The sequence below is a fragment of the Pristiophorus japonicus genome, chromosome 13 (assembly GCF_044704955.1).
Source record: "Pristiophorus japonicus isolate sPriJap1 chromosome 13, sPriJap1.hap1, whole genome shotgun sequence".
NCBI classification, from domain to species: domain Eukaryota; kingdom Metazoa; phylum Chordata; class Chondrichthyes; family Pristiophoridae; genus Pristiophorus; species Pristiophorus japonicus.
Genome location: NC_091989.1, coordinates 76,103,949 through 76,124,196, shown reverse-complemented (window position 1 = coordinate 76,124,196; position 20,248 = coordinate 76,103,949). Strand labels below are relative to the sequence as shown.

Sequence of the window (20,248 nt, the reverse complement as noted above, 5' to 3'; positions counted from 1 at the left end):
AGGAGGATCAGGAACAAGCCATACTGGATTGAATGACGAATAACCTGCCAGAAATAGTCTGATGGTCTTGCAAATAGTGACCAATAATGGGCAATAAATGCTGGCCTTGCTAGCGACGCCAACATCTCGTAAATGAATTTTTAAAACTTACCATCAGCTGAATATGAACATCCTAACCCAGAATGAGAGAGATCATATTAGGTTCGAGAGGCAGAGGGGAGAGTCACAAACCATGGTTTTAAATTTAAGTAAGGCAAACTAAGACAGAATGAGAAGTGAATGGATCACAGTACACTATCTTTCATCAGTACATTTTTTTAAAATAGCATGAATACACTTTTTAAAAACCCAATTACACGTAACATTTCTATGTGGAAAAGTGGTCAAAAAATGTAAAACATGAGTTTATAATGTTACGGAAATATACGGAGTGGAAGGTGCTTCTCAGAGAGGGAGAGAAGTCGGGAGGGGTAATGGCCCCAAGCTGCACCTTCGAGCTTCCAGATCAGAGCACAATTACTGCAGATGGCAAGCTGACTGGGACGAATATTTGAAATAGTGTAAATTTACTTATTTTGGCAAGCTGTACCATCGCTAGAAAGATAATGAGATGCAGAGAAAAAAAGAAACCACAAGCAAAAGTACCATGCTGACTTCAGACAAAGAGAAGGGTCATTTAATATGGTGGGGAGAGGAAGAGGAGAGAAACTTGAATACGATTATGGCAATAAGCAGAAATCCTACTTTTAACCTTGCGATTTCTGAGTTGAAGTCAAGAATGCTGTTCCTTCATACGCACACCATAGGAACAGACTGGTTTTTAATCTGTCTAAAAGGCAGAGTCAATTACAAAATACTTACAACTTTACATTTATTTTAGTGGGATCCCCAGCGACCAATAAAAATATTGCTTTAAAATTCAATAGATCGTAGATCAGATTATACTCATCCCTGCCAGGTGGCACTAACCGTTGACCTCAAAGTGCTGGTACCAGAGCCTCAAACATTCGCCGCACCTTCGCCACGATCTCTCGCCGCTCATCCGCCCCGACTTTCCAACTCCTCTGTACTTGGGCCCCGCCGATGTTCCTGCTCACGCTGCAAACAGCAACCTGGGTTTTGAAGACATCACCCAGTCACCTACCTCGAAGTCATCGCACACTTGGAGCAGCTCGTGCTGGAAGTTGTTGTGGCTCTTTTATCCTCCTGACCTGTGGTGGTGTCCTCTCGCAGGTCAGGGTGGCCCACCCATGTTTGAGGCGGAGAAGCGGCGAGAGATCGAGTCAGAAATGCGGCAAATGATCGGAGCGGTGAGAGATCGTGGCTGAGACTTGGCGAGTGATCGTGGCAAAAGGTGTGGCGAATGTTTGTTGCGGAGATGCGGTGAGAAATCGTGGTGGAGGTGCGGCGAGAGATTGTGGCGGAGGTGCGGCTAATGTTTTGTGGTGGAGGAGCGGGGAGAGATCGTGGCGGAGGAGCGGCAAATGAGGATACAGGGCCCAGAAGAGCAGAGGGCCCAGGGGCAGCACGGGCCAGTCCACACTGTGATGCGTGTGCACACTAGGTCTGTGCAGCAGAGCAGGTCTCCAGTTGTCCAGGTTAACTCATGCCACTGGACCAAGGCCTAGTTCTGGCAAGCCCATGTGGTGGCTGATGTGCAACGGTCACCACACGTTAAAAAAATCCACGCACAGGCATCTTCCACCCTGAGTTCAGGACTGGAATATCGGGCTCTTCATTGAAACATCGGCGAACTCATCCCTTTTGGTGTGGAAGCAAGTCATCCTCGTTCAAGGGACCGCCTATAATAATGATGGTACCAGAGGCACTAAAACTCGGCTTAATAAAACAAAGCAGGAATAGAATGCGATGACATGTAAACACATCAAGCACAGTTGTTGATAAAGGTGCAATTTGGTATCAAATGTCAGGTTTGGTCTCAAGGAAGCACTGAAATTCACCAGCAACTTTAAACAGTCTGCTGAACAATGTTAAGTACATCATCAATATGTAGCCGAGCATCAGAAGTGACTAATTTAGCACCTCTGAGTCAATAGCCATCTTTCTTGCGACAATTGAGGCTTTATGCTAAGATTTATGCTCAAGGAACTCCAGTGGGAGCGGAAACAAAGGGCAAAAGAAAAACAGGTCACAAAAATTGCAGAAAAAAAATACTATGAAAAAACAGAATTGATGAAAAAGAAACAGAAAATGTGCACAATTTTAAGCAGCATCTACTTTAAGATTGCTCTTGTGACTTTGATATCAGGATGAGTAATATATAGCACTTGAGTTAGTTAATTGTCAAAAATATGCAACACAGGTCTAAAAGAAAGTTTGAAGCCATAGAGCAACTATTTCAATGCTCTCCCACTTCGCCCCTCCGCTCATCCAAAGCTCTGCTGCCTGTATCCTAACTCGTACCAAGTCCCGCTCACCCACTGCCCCACGTCCACGGGACCAAACCAGCTCATAACTCGGTAGGAACACAAATGGGAGGATCAGAGTTATGATGAGTATTTTTTGTATTATTTGTGGGGGAAATCAGTTCAAGAAGCAACACGGAGTAAAGGAGTTTCAAGAAGACCAGCAGAAGAGCTCAATGGCAGTCAGTACAAACAAGCTGGTTATAAAATGCCGTGATACCTTGCGATCACTCCTCTCTACCAGCTGTCTCTTCCATTACTTTTCCATCTTCCTGTACATCTGAGCTTTGTTTTCTATCTGGACACCTCCCAACTTTCCGAAGATGCCAATCTTCAGCCAATTCAGAACAGGCTCACTGCAACCTCGCCACCATAACACACAGCCTTAATACTTCAACAAATAGGACAGAATGGCAGAAAATCTTCACCTGGCTAGATTCCAGGTCACATGTTTTCCCAATATTCTGAAGTTGAGTTATGAGATTCATACTGCTGTAAATTGAAAGCTATATCTATTATGGCGGAGGAGTGGCGAGAGATCGTGGTGCAGGTGTGGCAAATGTTTGTGGTGGAAGAGCGACGAGAGATAGTGGCAGAGGTGCGGTAAACGGGGTACAGGGCCCAGAAGAGCAGAGGGCCCAGGGGCAGCACGGGCCAGCCCACACTGCGATATGTGCGCGCATTAGGTCCGTGCAGCAGAGCAGGTCTCCAGTCGTCCTGGATAAAGTTCTAGCTCTGTGAAGCCCGTGTTGTGGCTGATGTGCAACAGTCACCATGTTAAAAAAAAACCCTGGAGTTCAGGATTGGAATATCGGGTCCTTCATTGAAACATCTGCAAACTCATCCCTTTTGGTGTGGAAGCAAGTCATCCTCATTCAAGGGACCGCCTACGATGATGATACCTGCAATTTGCGCTTTATTTACTGAAATTACACATCACTAGTTTTCACATCACAGAAGAAAATGTTGCTGCATCACATTTAAGAATAAAGAAAACAGATGCCAGGAAATCTCTGCTTTACAAACAAGACTCAAATGTTATATACAGTATATACAGCAAATTGTGACTCCAGTTATCATAGCCTCCATTTTTGTATCTGTCCCATTCCACAATATGAGAGATTCATGTTAAAAACTGGTCAGGCCAAGCTTTCAACATTAGCAGCAATGTTCCCTTTAAGATGCATTGCCGCACAGTAATGGGAAAGGTGCCTCCTCCTCTGTAAAACAGCGCATGTGCGGAAATTTAAAGGGACCACGCACTTAAAGAAACAGACCGCACAGCTCACGGGGAACAATCATGAGCAGTCAAAAGAAACGAGTAGAATTTACATGATTTGTGTTTGCATTAACTTCAAACGTGTGTGTTATTTTCAGTCTAAATTTATCATAAATATCAAAGCAACTAAAAATATTAGTGACCTTTAGCACTAACCCAAGGGATCTGCACTCAAACGCCAGCCACTCACCCAGCCTCACAAGTGGCTGTTTCAAGTTGCTTACCGAACAGGAAAAATGAAACACAACAATCTTTGTTGGATGATTCTCAATTGTCACACTAAAGGCAAAGCAACCCAAACACATTCTCCAGTCTGTCATACAAATCATATGGCCTAACCAAAATTTGTTATTGTTTTTTAATTCGTCCTGGGATGTGGCGGTCACTGGCGAGGCCGGCATTTATTGCCTATCCCTAATCGCCCCTTGAGAAGGGGTGGTGAGCTGCCTTCTTGAACCGCTGCAGTCCGCATGAAGGTACTCCCACAGTGCTGTTAAGGAGGGAGTTCCAGGATTTTGACCTAGCAATGATGCAGGAACAGCGATATCCTTCCAAGTCAGGATGCTGTGTGAACTTGGAGGGGAACTTGCAGGTGATGGTCCTTCTAGGTAGTAGAGGTCACGGGTTTTGGGAGATGCTGCCGAAGAAGTCGTAGTGAGTTGCTGCAGTGCACCTTGTACATAGTACACACTGCAGCCACGGTGCGCCAGTGGTGGAGAGACTGAATGTTTAAGGTGGTGGATGGGTGTCAATCAAGTGGGCAGTTTTGTCCTGGATGGTGTCGAGCTTCTTGACTGTTGTTGGAGCTGAACTCATTCAGGCAAGGAGAGAGTATTCCATCACACTCCTGACTGGTGCCTTGTAGATGGTGGAAAGGTTTTGGGGAGTCAGGAGGTGAGACACTCGCCGCAGAATACCCAGCCACTGACCTGCTCTTGTTGCCACAGTATTTATGTGGCTGGTCCAGTTAAGTTTCTGGTCAATGGCTACCCCCCACCCCCGGCCCAGGATTTGACGGTGGGGGATTCGGCGATGGTAATGCCTTTGAATATCAAGGGGAGCTGGTTAGACTCTCGCTTGTTTGAGATGGGCGTTGCCTGGCACTTATGTGGCACGAATGTAACTTGCCACTTATCAGCCCAAGCCAGGTCTTGCTACATGCAGACATGGACTGCTACATTTTTAAGGATGTGGAGATGTAGTAATATACAAACAAGAGAGGGGGAATTTGAAAATGTCAATACAATATTAACTTTAGAACGTGTTGGTACAGACGTACTCCACTTAAGTTTGGATTCCACAGTGCTGCCAATTAAGATTCAAGAGTAACCAATAAAACATTACCTGGCACCTGCATGTCCTTTCATTTTCAAACCAGCATTTCAAAAAAATCATCAAGATCTCCAGAACCTTAAAACCAAGTTCTGCAGCAAACCCAACTAAATTTTGCATTAAGCGGTTGTAAATTCTGTGGCACTGCTATCCAGGGCCTAGGACCAAATTATCATTTTAGCGGGTACTTGTTAACCTGAAGAATGGTTGCATATTTTTCCTGCAGGGTGAGTGGGAAAGAAGAGGAAAAAGCAGGGGATACACCACTAGATAACAAATTACACACCACCAGCACACTCATCACCCAAAGCTTAATACCACACATTTACTCTCAACCTGCAAACCAAATTTGCAGCAATAGGAGGATGAATCCATGGAATGAACACAAGATAGTTTTCTAGATCAGTATGTTGAGGAATCAATTACAGAACAGGCTATTTTAGATCTAGTATTGTGCAATGAGAAAGGGTTCATTAATAAACCTTGTAGTTAAAGGGCCTTTAAAGAGTGACCATAATATGATAGAATTTCATATTCAGTTTGAAAGTGATTTAGTTAAATCCGAAACTAGGGTCTTAAATCTAAACAAAGCAAACTATGTAGGTATGAGGGGTGAGTTGGCGAAGGTAGATTGGGAAGCTACATTAAAAAGGTGGGGTGAGTTGGCGAAGGTAGATTGGGAAGCTACATTAAAAAGGTATGATGGTAGACAAGCAAGGGCTATCATTTAAAGAATTAATAAGTAATTTATAACAAATATCCATTCCTTTAAGGCACAAAAACCCCACAGGAAAAGTGGCGCAACCGTGGCTAACGAGAAGTTAAAGATAGTATTAGATCAAAGGAAGAGGCTTATTATGTTGCCAAAAAGAGCAGTAAGCCTGAGGACTGGGAGGATGTTTGAATTCAGCAAAGGAAGACCAAGAAATTGATAAAGAAAGGGAAAATAGAATGAGAGTAAACTAGCGAGACATAAAATCAGACTGTAAAAGCCTCTATAGGTATGTAAAAACGAAAAGATTAGCGAAAGTAAATGTGGGTCCCTTATAGGCTGAGACAGGAGAAATTATAATGGGGAATAAGGAAATGGCAGAGAAATTAAATACTTTGTGTCTGTCTTCATGGAAAATAGTGGAGAACCAAGGGTCTAGTGAGAATGAGGAACTGAAAGAAATTAGTATTGGTAACAAAAAAAATAGTACTGGATAAATTCATGAGATTGAAAGCCAATAAATCCCCTGGACTTGGTAGCCTATATCCTTGGGTTTTGGAAGAGGTGTCTATAGAGATAGAGATAGGAATTGAACAGTGATTTCTCCTGTTTTTCACACTCTACACACCGTAGCTTTATTTTCTTTATGCAATCAGTCTTTGGTTGTCATCTTCCAAAATCCCATTGATTTTAGAATGGTTCCCACAGATTGGAAAGTAGCAAATGTAACCCTGCTATTTAAGAAAAGGAGGGAGAGAGAAAACGGGGAACTACAGACCAGTTAGCCTGACATCAGTAGTAGGTAATGTGCTAGAATCTATTATTAAGGACGTGGTAACAGGGCACTTAGGATTGGGCAGAGACAACACGGATTTATGAAAGGGAAATCCTGTTTGATGAATCTGTTGAGTTTTTTTGAGGTTGTAACGACAGATTAAACCTCCCTTATCCAGAACTCCCTTAATCAGAACCACCCCTTGTGAATGTATGTGGAAGACTCGTGAAAGGGTTAATAAAATGGTTCTAGGAATCAAGAAGAAAATAAGAAAAGACAGACTTAGTTTCCCGTGAGAAAGTAGTGGGCAAAGTAGCTTGTGAGACCATCACTGATAAACAAGGGTTTATGGCCCTGACTTGATAAGGTGCACATCTGCTTCGCGTGATTAAGCTAAGCTATCCTAGCACGTAGGAGGTTTTGGTGTCCCTGAGCAATTTTGCTTGTTGCAATTCCGCTCGTAAAAGCATAAAGTGTTCTAAAGATAAACAGGCTGTCAATTCATGAAGCCCTAGTAACACACTGTGATTGATGAAGCAGGCCATACCTCCTGCAGTTTGTAAGAATAAAAGGGATGCGTCTGTGAGGATAGGCAGACCTTTTGTCTGCCTGCCCCGGAATCTGTAGACTCTGTGCTGGCGGTTTGGTAACTGGTCCGAAGCCGCTTCAATAAAGACGTAAAGATTGAAGGTATCTGACTCGATTATTGTCGAATGCAGCTGACCACCCGAACTAGGACTTAACATTTGGTGTCAGAAGTGGGATCCCAAAAACTCTCGATTGGAAGTGGCTGAATCATTGATATCCGACAGACGGGACACGGCAGAGGAAATGGGCCCCAAAGTGAGTATATTTAGTTAAATTGCCACTTTGTTTTCCTCCTGTCGTAAGTTCTGGTCGCAGATCTTTCACCACTGTTCAATTAATTGTTGACGGGATCGCCCGTGGTCAGTTGTCAGGTTACCCCAGGAAAAGATAGATTTGGAATTGTCCACCATGGTGGTCCGTTAAAATGACGAAGGAGTAGGTTGATCTGGAAATTGTCTACCATAAGTAATCCGTCAAACGTTAAAACAGTAAGGAATAAAGAGAAAAGGAATAAAGAGAAAAGGAATAAAGAGAAAAGGAATAAAGAGAAAAGGAATAAAGAGAAAAGGAATAAAGAGAAAAGGAATAAAGAGAAAAGGAATAAAGAGAAAAGGAATAAAGAGAAAAGGAATAAAGAGAAAAGGAATAAAGAGAAAAGGAATAAAGAGAAAAGGAATAAAGAGAAAAGGAATAAAGAGAAAAGGAATAAAGAGAAAAGGAATAAAGAGAAAAGGAATAAAGAGAAAAGGAATAAAGAGAAAAGGAATAAAGAGAAAAGGAATAAAGAGAAAAGGAATAAAGAGAAAAGGAATAAAGAGAAAAGGAATAAAGAGAAAAGGAATAAAGAGAAAAGGAATAAAGAGAAAAGGAATAAAGAGAAAAGGAATAAAGAGAAAAGGAATAAAGAGAAAAGGAATAAAGAGAAAAGGAATAAAGAGAAAAGGAATAAAGAGAAAAGGAATAAAGAGAAAAGGAATAAAGAGAAAAGGAATAAAGAGAAAAGGAATAAAGAGAAAAGGAATAAAGAGAAAAGGAATAAAGAGAAAAGGAATAAAGAGAAAAGGAATAAAGAGAAAAGGAATAAAGAGAAAAGGAATAAAGAGAAAAGGAATAAAGAGAAAAGGAATAAAGAGAAAAGGAATAAAGAGAAAAGGAATAAAGAGAAAAGGAATAAAGAGAAAAGGAATAAAGAGAAAAGGAATAAAGAGAAAAGGAATAAAGAGAAAAGGAATAAAGAGAAAAGGAATAAAGAGAAAAGGAATAAAGAGAAAAGGAAGTTGTGGGTGCCCACCACGGTGGTGGGTTAAAAGATAACTGATTTGAAATTGTCTCACTTAATGAGTCCGTCAAAACGTTGAATACATAGGTTAAGATAAGTTATATCATGGGTAATATACTTGATACAACGACAGGCTCAAGTAGCATTTTGCAGAGGTTGTGTGATAAACACCTAGATAAAAACAAGCAACTCAGACAATTGTCGGGAGGTTTGAATCAGAAATTAGGTTCAGACATATGGCCATTAGTGGGTTCAAGTGATTTAGAAACAATTAAACGCGCCTAAGAATTAATTTGGAAAAAGGGAATCGGGAAAAAGAGTAAGAAATTGATTGAAATTTGGCGCCAACATTGTCAAGATGAAAAAGATAAGAATATTCTGGTGAGTTGGCAGGAGAATGCTCTCAAGGCAGGAATTAAATTAACCGATGCGGGAATCCCTAAGCCATTGGAAATTTTAAGAAAGGAATGTGCACAGGAAAAGAGAAATAGAACAAGGAATCTTTAACTGAACTACGTAGTTCAATGGCTGGTCTTGGCATGCAAGGGGCTGACGATGACGATGAATGGGATAATTGCAATATGACTCCAGGGGCTCCCCCGCCTCGTCCGACGGCACAACCCGATGTTAATGCCTTGGCTGACGGGCTGTGGCAGTAAATGTGCCGGTGCCGAATTTATAGACGAACGGAGTTCTACCACCCCCTTACTCCGGTCCTAATGTCCTAACACCAGGCGCGACTGCTGCTACAACACTCATTTATCCCAGTTTAGACGATGTGTCTAATCGACATCGGAAACCGCCGTGCTGACGAGGCGGCTAAGTGTGCTGCAAGGAGTCAGCAGATTGTCGTGCCCCGAATGATGAGGCAGGCGTCCAGCTCTAAACCGAGCTTGTCGGCCCCTGAAAAGCCAATGCCAACCATCAAAGAAGTACTTCGCCTACAGGAGGACGCTCCTGCCGTACAAAAGCTTTGGAACGATCTTGATTGTAAATATGATACTGCCTCCGGGTTGTGGATCACACCCGCTGGTCAAACTTGTATGTCCGATGAATTGGCCCTTTGGGTAATTGAATGTGTTCATTATGTCACGCATTGTGGAGCAAAAGCCACTAGTGACCTGCTCCGCCAGACATGGTGGCATCCTAGCCTCCAAATGTTTGCACAGAATATTATTTCTCGTTGCCTTACCTGCCAACGCCATAATCCTGGAAGGGGGGGCACCATGTTTATTAGGCAAAACACCCTTCGAGACTTTGCAGATGGACTATATAGAATTGCCACGCTGTCAGAGTTATAAATATGTGTTGGTTATTGTTGATGTTTTCAGTAAATGGATTGAAGCTTATCCTACTACGGATAATAGAGCCTGTACTGTTGTTAAGATATTGCTGAAGGAAATTATCCCTTGCTTCGGGGTTCCCGGTCGTCTTAGTTCAGATAACGGACCCCATTTCATTGCAGCTGTAAACAAGGAATTGTGCCAACAGTTAGGGATACATCAACAACTTCATTGTGCCTATCGCCCCCAGGCGGCGGGTCTGGTCGAGCGAACCAACCAGACTCTTAAAACCAAGTTAGCTAAACTGACCTCTCAAACAGGGTCGACTTGGTTAAAATTGTTACCTGTAGCTCTTTTTCAGATTCGCTCCACCCCCGCAGGGACGACGCGTCTCATCCCGGCCGAGATCGTGTACGGCAGACCTCTTCGCACCCCTTGGGACCACCATTCCCCAGTTGCCGTTCACTTTCATCACATGACTGAGGAGATGACTACCTATGTGTTAGCCCTAACTAAGGCATTGCGAGCCTCTCATTCACAGGTTCGCGCCGCTTATGATGACCGTCCCTCCTCTCACAGATCATCCCCTATCGAGCCCGGATCCTTCGTCCTCATCAAAAATTGGACGCGACATCATCTCCAGCCCTGATGGGATGGTCCATTTCAGGTCTTACTCACCACCCCCACCACTGTAAAGGTGGAAGGTAGAGACACGTGGGTGCACATGCATCATTGATTACCGGCGGTAATCAAAAGGGGGGAGTGGAGATAGACGTGGACTAATAATTGAAGTGCCATAATACGTTCGTTCCCGTCGTTCCGTAACCGTTTTAGCCGTAATTTTAAGCCATAATTTTAATTAATCTAATTATCATATGATTGTTTGTCCTGCTTTTAGGTATTTAGGCATAACATGAGGCCGTGGTAGCCACGATAGTAACATGACGGTTTGCAAGCCCTTTTGTCTTTTAGGATTGAAAGAATGCACGGAACTCTGCTGCTAGGAGTCGTGATCCTGCTGATAACAGTAACAAAAACAGGGGGACGACTACTCAGCTGCCCAACCGACGGCTCACGAGAGCAAATTCTCCGCCTCTGTACGGGAGATATCGTACAATGTGGAACCAGGACACCAGACAATTTCGAATCATGGACCATGACTAAAATAAAATCCCGTACGGGTATACTCTCACAGGTTGATCGACAGGTGACTCTACAGGGCAAAGACCGATGGAATTTGCCATGCCGGTTCAGGGAATGCGAGATGGACTTTGTTTGCCCTGATCAACCTGAGGATGACTTAGTTGATTCAAAGGACCAATCCCTGGAATCAGTAACAGGGCAAAGGAGGAAAAGGAACGTGCAAGGGCAACTGGGGAACGATCATAATATATTCCTGAGGACTCATAAGATCTTATTCGCGCCAGAGTCGGTTGTATGCTACCCTGTTATGTCGGTCACTGAATTGTTTACCCCAACCCCGGTTATGGATCCCAGTCTTTACATACGAGGATACAATGATATCCCACCTGCCGAAAACATTACCTTCACATATTCCGATGGCCGAGGTCCCCCGGTCACCTGCCTAAACACCACAGGGTCTGGGAAGGATGGGTACCCACAGTGTTGGAATGGTACAGGATTCGGGTGCGCAAAAGTGGACGTGCCCGTTAACCAGACCTGTCTCACAAAGCAGTTCAATTATTCCTGTCTTCACGACTCAAACACAGGTATCACCTCTTGCCAGAGTGTGGATACCTGTGTAGAAGTAAGACAAGGGACCCAAATGACCTGCAGTGCCCTATACCACAGCCAAACTTTTGCTTTACGCCACTACGACCTGTCGCGATCGGGCAAGCGCATATCACCCAGGTTAGGCGCCGGAAGTCCGAAGTTATTGAGGTAACCGATCAGCTCCATGATCATTTACAGGATTATGACGAGCCAGATCAGATCCCTATCCCACATCTAACCGAAGTATTATGAGAGTTGAGGCTCAGAGTGGGTCAATCCGTAAAGCTCTATCACCAACTGCAAACTAAAATCAAAGTACTGGAAGAAGATATCGATGTAGACTTACAAAGTCAGAGTTGGTGGAGAAAGGTCTGGGATTGGGGAATAAATGTGAATATCCATCCTTGGATTCGTATAATTTCACACATACTGGTCGGGACAAAATTGATCTTAGCAATAACATGGGGCATAATTTGATCTAAGCAACCGGGACTCCTGAAACCGCGTGACTGGCCAGCACGTTGAGGCAGGGAGTACCGGGCCGTGCACAAAATTGAGAGTAAACATTTATGAATGAGAAGAAAAGGGGGGAATGTGAATGTATGTGGAAGACTCGTGAAAGGGTTAATAAAATGGTCCTAGGAATCAATAAGAAAATAAGAAAAGACAGACTTAGTTTCCCGTGAGAAAGTAGTGGGCAAAGTAGCTTGTGAGACCATCACTGATAAACAAGGGTTTATGGCCATGACTTGATAAGGTGCACATCTGCTTCGCGTGATTAAGCTAAGCTATCCTAGCACGTAGGAGGTTTTGGTGTCCATGAGCAATTCTGCTTGTTGCAATTCCGCTCGTAAAAACATAAAGTGTTCTAAAGATAAACAGGCTGTCAATTCATGAAGCCCTAGTAACACACTGTGACTGATGAAGCAGGCCATACCTCCTGCAGTTTGTAAGAATAAAAGGGATGCGTCTGTGAGGATAGGCAGACCTTTTGTCTGTCTGCCCCGGAATCTGTAGACTCTGTGCTGGAAGTTTGGTAACAGGTCCGAAGCCGCTTCAATAAAGACGTAAAGATTGAAGGTATCTGACTCGATTATTGTCGAATGCAGCTGACCACCCGAACTAGGACTTAACACCCTTGTCCAGAACCATTCCCGGCCACCGGATGCGGAGAACACCGACATGAACAAATTGAATTCCTTCCTCACTGCCGACTCCCACAATCGCTGGCCTGACCCGGCGATCCACCCCCCCCCCCACGATCTCTCTGCCACACTCCCAGCTCCAAGCCAGTCAGCCCAGGTATCCCCTTGCTCAGTACCTGTTGCACCATCCAATTTAACGTGACCACCCCTCGTCCAGAAAAGTCCTTTATCCAGAACAGGCCAGGTCCCAAAAGTTCTGGATAAGGGAGATTCAACCTGTAGTAGGATAAGGGGGAACCAATAGATGTGGTGTACTTGGATTTTCAGAAGGCATTCGATAAGGTGCCACACAAGAGGTTATAAAACAAAATTAGGGCTCATGGGATTGGAGGTGATATACTAGCATGGACTGAGGATTGGTCAGAGAGTAGGAATAAATGGGTAGTTTTCGGGTTGGCAGACTGTAACTAGTGGGCTACCGCAAGGATCAGTGCTTGGGCCCCAGCTATTCACAATCTACATCAATGATTTGGATGAGGGGACTAAATTTCCAAGTTTGCTGATGGTACAAAGCTAGGTGGGGATGTAAGTTGTGAGGAAGATGCAAAGAGGCTTCAAGGGGATATAGACAGGCTAAGTGAGTGGGCAAGAACATGGCAAATGGAATATAATGTGGAGAAATGTGAAGTTATCCATTATGGTAGGAAAAATAGAAAAGGAGAGTATTTTTTAAATGGTGGAGAGATTGGAAAATGTTGGTGTTCAGAGGGACCTGGGTGTCTTTGTACACGGATCACTGAAAGTTAACATGCAGGTACAGCAAGCAATTGAGAAAGCAAATGGTATGTTGGCCTTTATAACAAGAGGATTTGAGTATAAGAGTAAAGACGCCTTACTGCAATTATACAGGGCCCTGGTGAGACCACACCTGGAGTATTGAGTACAGTTTTGGTCTTCTTACCTAAGGAAGGAGATACCTGCTATTGAGGAGTGCAACGAAGGTTCGCCAGACTGACTCCTGGGATGGGAGAGATTGAGTAGACTAGGCCTATATTCTCTCGAGTTTAGAAGAATGAGAGGTGATCTCATTGAAAAATACAAAATTAGTACAGGGCTTGACAGTGTAGATGCAGGGAGGATGTTTCCCTGGCTGAGGAGTCTAGAACCAGGGGTCACAGTTTCAGGATAAGGGGTCGGCCATTTAGGACCAAGATGAGGAGAAATTTCTTCACTCAGAGGATGGTGAATCTTTGGAAATCTCTACACCAGATGGCTGTGGAGGCTCATTTGTTGAGTATATTCAGGACAGAGATCGATAGATTTTTGGATATTAAGGGAATCAAGGGCGGGAAGGTGGAATTGAGGTAGAAGATCAGCCATGATCTCATTGAATGGTGGAGTAGACTAGAAGGGCCGAATGGCCTACTCCTGCTCCTATTATGTAATCTGTTAACAGGCATATCAAATGCTCCTTGTTGCGAGGCCACTAGCCCCTCGAGGTTTACGGAAATATACAGTTTCGTTCCACTTGTGAAATTGACTGTAACTTGAAATAGACCATAAAGTCACTGGCACCAATGGGGAGAGCTTTATGCCAGAGTCTGGTCTTAATCATAGCACCTTCTGTGCAGTTGTCATTCGCCAAGATAGAAAGCCCCTTGCACATCCTGCTCAAGATGTATTTAGTGGATAAGACAGTGGAAAAGGAGACAGGGACTTCAATGATAGTGATTCTGATACAAGTGGTGATGGAGTGAGTAAAGGAAATACACTTATTGATCAAAGACAGAATGATCGGTTACCCTGTCTTAAAGAAAACCAATCTCCTTGATGTTCCAATCCCCATTACAATTTGAACATTCAAGTGACAGAGTGCAGCATTTTGCTCATGACTTTCATTTGTCAGCTATTGGGGTCTGTCACTTACGGAAAATTACATTGGCCCCATTGGTTTTGAGCAACTAGATCCAAAATTAGGCTTAAAATAAGGTTTACAAAATCCTCGTGGATAGTTTATGCTTATTTGGCAGTATCAGATGAATAGTCAGCAAAGTACAGTTGCTAATTACAATTACAAAGCACGGAATATGAAATGAACAGTGATTCCCATGTTTTTCAGACTCTACATATCTTAGCTTTATCTTCTTTATGTAATCAGTCATTAGAATTACTGGCCAAGTACATACTTGCATTAAAAAAAAAAATCACACATTTCACAAGACTACAAGTAGTTTGATGATCGATGAATTGTTGTAACATCCTGGCCAATATTTACCCTCGATCAACATCATAAACAGATTATCTGGTCATCCTCACATTGCTGTTTGTGGGAGCTTGCCGTAAACAAATTGGCTGCCACGTTTCCCTACATTACAACAGCAACTACACTTCAATAGTACTTCATTGGCTGTAAAGCATTTTGGGACGTTCGGAGGTCATGAAAGGCGCTTTATATATGCAAGTCTTTCTTTTATCTTTACTGTGCTATGCTCCCATTTACAGGGCCTTTTTCTTCACATAAGTGCATTGTAAAGTGTCTTGCTTTAATCAAGCGAATTCTTTAGCTGCAGAGTCCTGGTTCACAGCCTCAATTTGAAGCCGTTCGGTGGAGAATGTTTGTTCCTTACCTCCCTGCCCACCCAAATAGAATATCCTAAAAAAATACAAGTCTGAGACATTTAACAACCTCAGCAAATGTTTTCATAAGTAAATTAAATACTTCAGGAAGCTATACTATTTACAGACACATTTACAGTCAGCCAGGTATCTGACACAAGTAATAGCGGTGCTGTATTTTGATTTTCAAAAATCATTTGATAATGTGCGACATGTTGAAGATTAAAGCCCATCGTATTAAATGTAATGTGTCAGCATGAACAGCGTGACAAAAGGATAAAAAGCAGAGAATAAAATAATGTTTCTCAGATTCTCAGATGTAACTGGCAACGTGTCTCTGAAATCTGGACAGAGACACTGTTGGGCCAATATCCAAATTTGCTGACAATGCCAAATTACAACGAAGTACGCATGAAACTACAAGATAGGAAGAGTTCCGACTATAGGAGGGGGCATGTGATAAATGCAGGGAAAAGAATGGAAATAACCTAAACAGGATTAAAACATTCTCAACGGAGCCGAGGGTCACAAAGCTAGGGGTGCAGATCGATAGATGTTTAAAAGCAGCATAACAGATGGAAAATTATAACAAGGGAAAATGAGATTTTGAATTAAAAAAAACAAGGAGGCAACGATGAACTGTACAAGACATTTGTTAGGTTACTGTGTGCAGTTTTGAGCATGCAATTCTAGCAAAGGATAGAGCCATTGAAAAAGGCATAACAAAGATTTACTAGGATGCCATTGGGATGATGATAGCCTTGAAAAATATGAACTGCACTCACAAGAGCAGAGAAGGTTAAAGGAGAATTGAACAGGTGTTCAAAGTTTTGAGGGTAGTGACAGTAAACATAAGAACATAAATAGGAGCAGGAGTCTGCCATTTGGCCCCTCGAGCTTGCTCCGCCATTCAATAAGATCATGGCTGATCTGATCTTGGCCTCAACTCCACTTCTCTGCCTGCCCCCCATAACCCTCGACTCCCTTATCATTCAAACATTTGTCTATATCTCCACCGTAAATATATTCAATGACCCACACTCCGCAGCTCTCTGGGGCAGAGAATTCCACAGACTTACAACCCACAGAGAAGAAATTCCTCCTCATTTCAGTTTTAAAATGGCAACCCCTTATTCTGAAACTCTGCCCCTAGTTCTAGGTTCCCCCATGAGGAGAAACATCCTCTCTGCATCTATCCTGTCAAGCCCCCTCAGAATCTTATGTGTTTCAATAAGATCACCCCTCATTCTTCTAACCCAAATGAGCATAGGCCCAACCTGCTCAACCTTTCTTCATAAGACAATCCCTTCATCTCAGGAATCAACTGTAATCATCACTGCGGTAGCAAGGAGTATAAATGTCAGATTAACATCAAGGGCGCTATATAAAAACTAGTTATAGCAATAGATAATAATAGTTATTAGAATACGAACACAAGTCACTGTTGAAGCCAAGTGAATCATAACATTTCACGGGAGATCATATAAATGCTTAGAGGAAATTCTTTGAAGGGTATAAAGAAAAGGCAGGGAAACAGGATTTGAGAGCTCTGATGTGGGACATTGAATTTCATATGCTAATATTTTGGCCAATGTCTCATGTTATCAATATACCCTTGCAGCTTTTGATCCTCAGAATTGCCTGAATGTGGGAAACTGCTCATGGTCCTTGAACTCTTCCACTTTTTCTTTTAAAACGTTTATCCTCGGAGTGGGGAGAGATCAAGTTTCCAGAGACACGAGAATTTGAGTGCATTGAATAAACTGACAGTGATTTAAGATCTGCCTGTATGGAATATGAGAGATTTTCACCTTAGCGCCTCGTGCAGACCTCGCAAAGAAGCTGGAGGCTATGGGAGTACATGGCGGAATCTTGGCTTTTAACTGAGATGTGTTCTCCAGCTCGGAGGTCCATACAAGGATAAATGGGACACTTGCTGAATAATATTGACTATTCCAGAATGATACAAAGGTCACCACACTCCACTGGCTGCAAAGTTACTCTGGGCAGTAATTCCTGAGCAAAAACTAGCTACAGGTTAGTAATTTCTTTGAATTCAGAAGAATGTCACATGGCAAATGCATAGCACATTGGATAAGGACAGGCACATGTTGGGGGCAACTCGTTATTTGTGGACCAGGATAATTTGACAATAGTTAATGGGGCTTGATATCTTTTGGATGCGATGTTAAACCAACATCTCTAAGGTTTCTTAGAAGAGCAGGGGAGTTATCCCCGGTGTCCTGGACAATCCCTCAATCAACAAAACAAACAGAGTATCTGGTCATCATCATGTTGCTGTTTGTGGGAGCTTGCTGTGCGTAAATTGGTTGCCGCGTTTCCCACTCTTCTTCTTGGACAGTCCCTCTAGTCGAGGATGACTTGCTTCCACACCAAAAAGGGATGAGTTCACAGGTGTTTCAATGAGGGACCTGATATTCCAGGTCCCAAACTACATATTGAAGGGTGGAAGATGCCGGTGTGTGGATTTTAACGTGTGGTTGCACACCAGCCACCACACGGGCTTGACAAGAGCTAGGTCTTGGTCCAGTGGCAAGGATTAACCAATACGACTGGAGACCTGCTCTGCTGCACTGCCTAGTGCACACACATATCGCAGAGATGGCTGGCCCGTGCTGCCCCTGGGCCCTCGCCTCTTCTGGGCCCCGATCACGTCGCTCTACAATCTCTTACGGCTCCTCTGCTGCTTGCCGCCTCTCCTGCTTTACCTGCCCACGATCCAAATCAGCGACCTGGATTTTGGTGACGTTCAATCCAGTCGCCCTTCTCCAAGTCGTCACCCTTCTGCACCAGCTCGCGCTGCTCCCTGAAGTGGCATGCCTCCACGCTGCTCCCAGGCTGCCGCACCTCCGCTCCTTTTATGGCCCCGACCTGCAGCTGGTGGTTTCTCGCAGGTCGGGGCCTCCATGCTGTTTCCCACATTACAACTGTGACTACACTTCAAAAGTATTTAATTGGCTGGAAAATTGCTTTGGAACATCCCAAGGTCATGAAAGGCACTATATAAATGCAAGTCTTTCTACTTGCTTTGGCTGGGTCAGGAATATATCAAGAAATCTCTTCCTACAGTCTGCATTCGACTGAGAATGTGATATATTTCCAACTAGTTTTGGAACAATCACAGAAGTTCTACTCAGTTTTGCAATACTGCTCTGTAGAAATCTAAAATTTGATGTTTCTACTAGATAATTATGACTATTTTTGATTGAATTGATACGGGTGACATTGGGTAACCAGAGAACACAGATTTAAGATAATTAGCAAATGAGCCAGAAGGGAGATGTGGCAAAATTCTTTTACACCACGAGTTATGATCTGTAGAAAAATGCTGGAAATCTCAGCGGGTCAGGCAGCATTTGTCATAGTCATCCTTCGTCATCGACCCGAAACGTTAACTCTCTCTCTTTCTCTCCACAGATGCTGCCTGACCCATTGAGATTTCCTGCATTTTCTGTTTTTATTCCAGATTACAGCATCTACGGTATTTTGCATTGTGGAGTGATGATCTGTAATGGGCTGCTTGTGTGGTGGGAACAGGGGAGGGGGGGGGGGGGGTAAAAAGAAAATTTGCATTTCTATAGCATCTTTCAAGACTTTAGGACATCCCAAAGTGCTTTACTTTTGAAGGGTAGTCACTGTTGTAATGTAGGAAATGCAGCAGCCAATTTGAAAACAGCAACGTTCCACAAACAACAATGTGATAATGATCAGATAATCTGTTTTTAGTGATGTTGATTGAGGGATAAATACAGCTGGGACACTGGGGAGAACTATATATTCGATATAGTCCCATGGGATCTTTCACATCCACCGAGAGCGCAGACAGGGACCCAGTTTAACATCTCATCTGAAAGACAACCTCCGACAGTGCGGCGCTCTCTCAGCACCGCCCCTCCGACACTCCCTCAGCACCGCCCCTCCGACACTCCCGCTCAGTTTGTGTTTTACTCCTTGGAGTGGGACTGGAACCAGTGGCAGTGCGGGGCTGACAGACGGCCCTGATTGGGGAGCCACGGTCTCCAGGCCGGCACAGGCACGATAGGCCGAGCGGCATGCTCCCGTGCTGCAAGATCGGATGCGACTCTGCCCAATGGAGCGGTGCCGAGCCCCCTGACTGCGGCCTCCCGCGGCCGGCCGGACGGCCAGTGACCCACAGCGGACAAAGGCCGCGGCCCGTCGAGCTCCGGGGCCCCTTATCACCGGCCCTATCCCTGGGTGTAGGCGCAGTGAGAGAGGGCCGCGCCCGGCCTGTCGCTTACCCGCAAGGCCGCAGCCTGGGGCCCGGGTGCTGGGTGTGCCGGCTCCGGTCCCCCGCGCACGCCATCCTGCCGTCCGCTCGCGGACTACTCACACCGCCGCCATCTTGTAGCGCGAGCCCGAGCCGCGCGCTGCGTCACGCCGCAACCCCCTGACGTCACGCGCACACGGCCCGCTCTCGGGCCCGGCGGACCTGTCAATCACACGCTCACGGGCCTGTCACACACTGAGCCATCCGCCGATGTCGGTGTGTTTTGTGGGACCTTATCAAAAGCCTTGCTGGAATCCATATATACTACATCACACACACTACCCTCATCGACCCTCCTTGTTACCTCAGCAAATTCAATCAACTGCTGGTCAGGTCTACTTACTGTTCAGGCTCACAGTTGTCTGACCTTTGCAGCTTTCTCCAAAGCATTGGGATGAGACATTAAACCGAGGCCCCATCTGCTCTCAGGTGGATGTAAAAGATCCCATGGCACTATTTCGAAGAAGAGCAGGGAAGTTATTTCCGGTGTCCTGGCCAATAGCTAACCCTCAATCAACATAACAAAAAAACAGATTATCTGGTCATTATCACATTGCTGTTTGTGGGAGCTTGCTGTGCGCAAATTGGCTGTAAAGCGCTTTGAGACGTCCGATGGTCGTGAAAGGCGGTATAGAAATCTAAGATTTTCTTTTCCTTCATACGCATCATTACCAAGCCGACCCTCATTTTGCTTTTAAGCATGTGCATCTGAGGGAGAAAGGGATAGACCGAGTAATTACAGGACAAATTCTGAGGGACCGGACAAATCA

The 20,248-nt window shown here is 44.2% G+C and overlaps 2 protein-coding genes across 2 annotated transcripts in view; one reads left to right on the top strand and one right to left on the bottom strand.

The window, feature by feature from the left end:
* The window catches only part of usp44 (ubiquitin specific peptidase 44), a 59,041-nt gene extending 39,493 nt beyond the window's left edge, over positions 1–19,548 (bottom strand). The window contains exon 1 of the mRNA XM_070897667.1: positions 19,450–19,548. The gene's annotated coding sequence lies outside the window, so the exon portion shown is untranslated. The remainder of the gene's footprint in view (positions 1–19,449) is intronic.
* Positions 7,356–12,527, top strand: LOC139278036 (uncharacterized). The gene is made up of 2 exons (XM_070896699.1): positions 7,356–7,367; positions 10,647–12,527. The coding sequence occupies exon 2, from the start codon at positions 10,657–10,659 to the stop codon at positions 11,578–11,580; it is 924 nt and encodes a 307-aa protein (XP_070752800.1). The 5' UTR covers positions 7,356–7,367; positions 10,647–10,656; the 3' UTR covers positions 11,581–12,527.
* Positions 19,549–20,248: the final 700 nt, after the last annotated feature.

What these genes read in the sequence shown, in the direction of transcription:
- LOC139278036 (XM_070896699.1), top strand. Translation starts at nt 10,657, where the DNA reads ATGCACGGAACTCTGCTGCTAGGAGTCGTGATCCTGCTGATAACAGTA.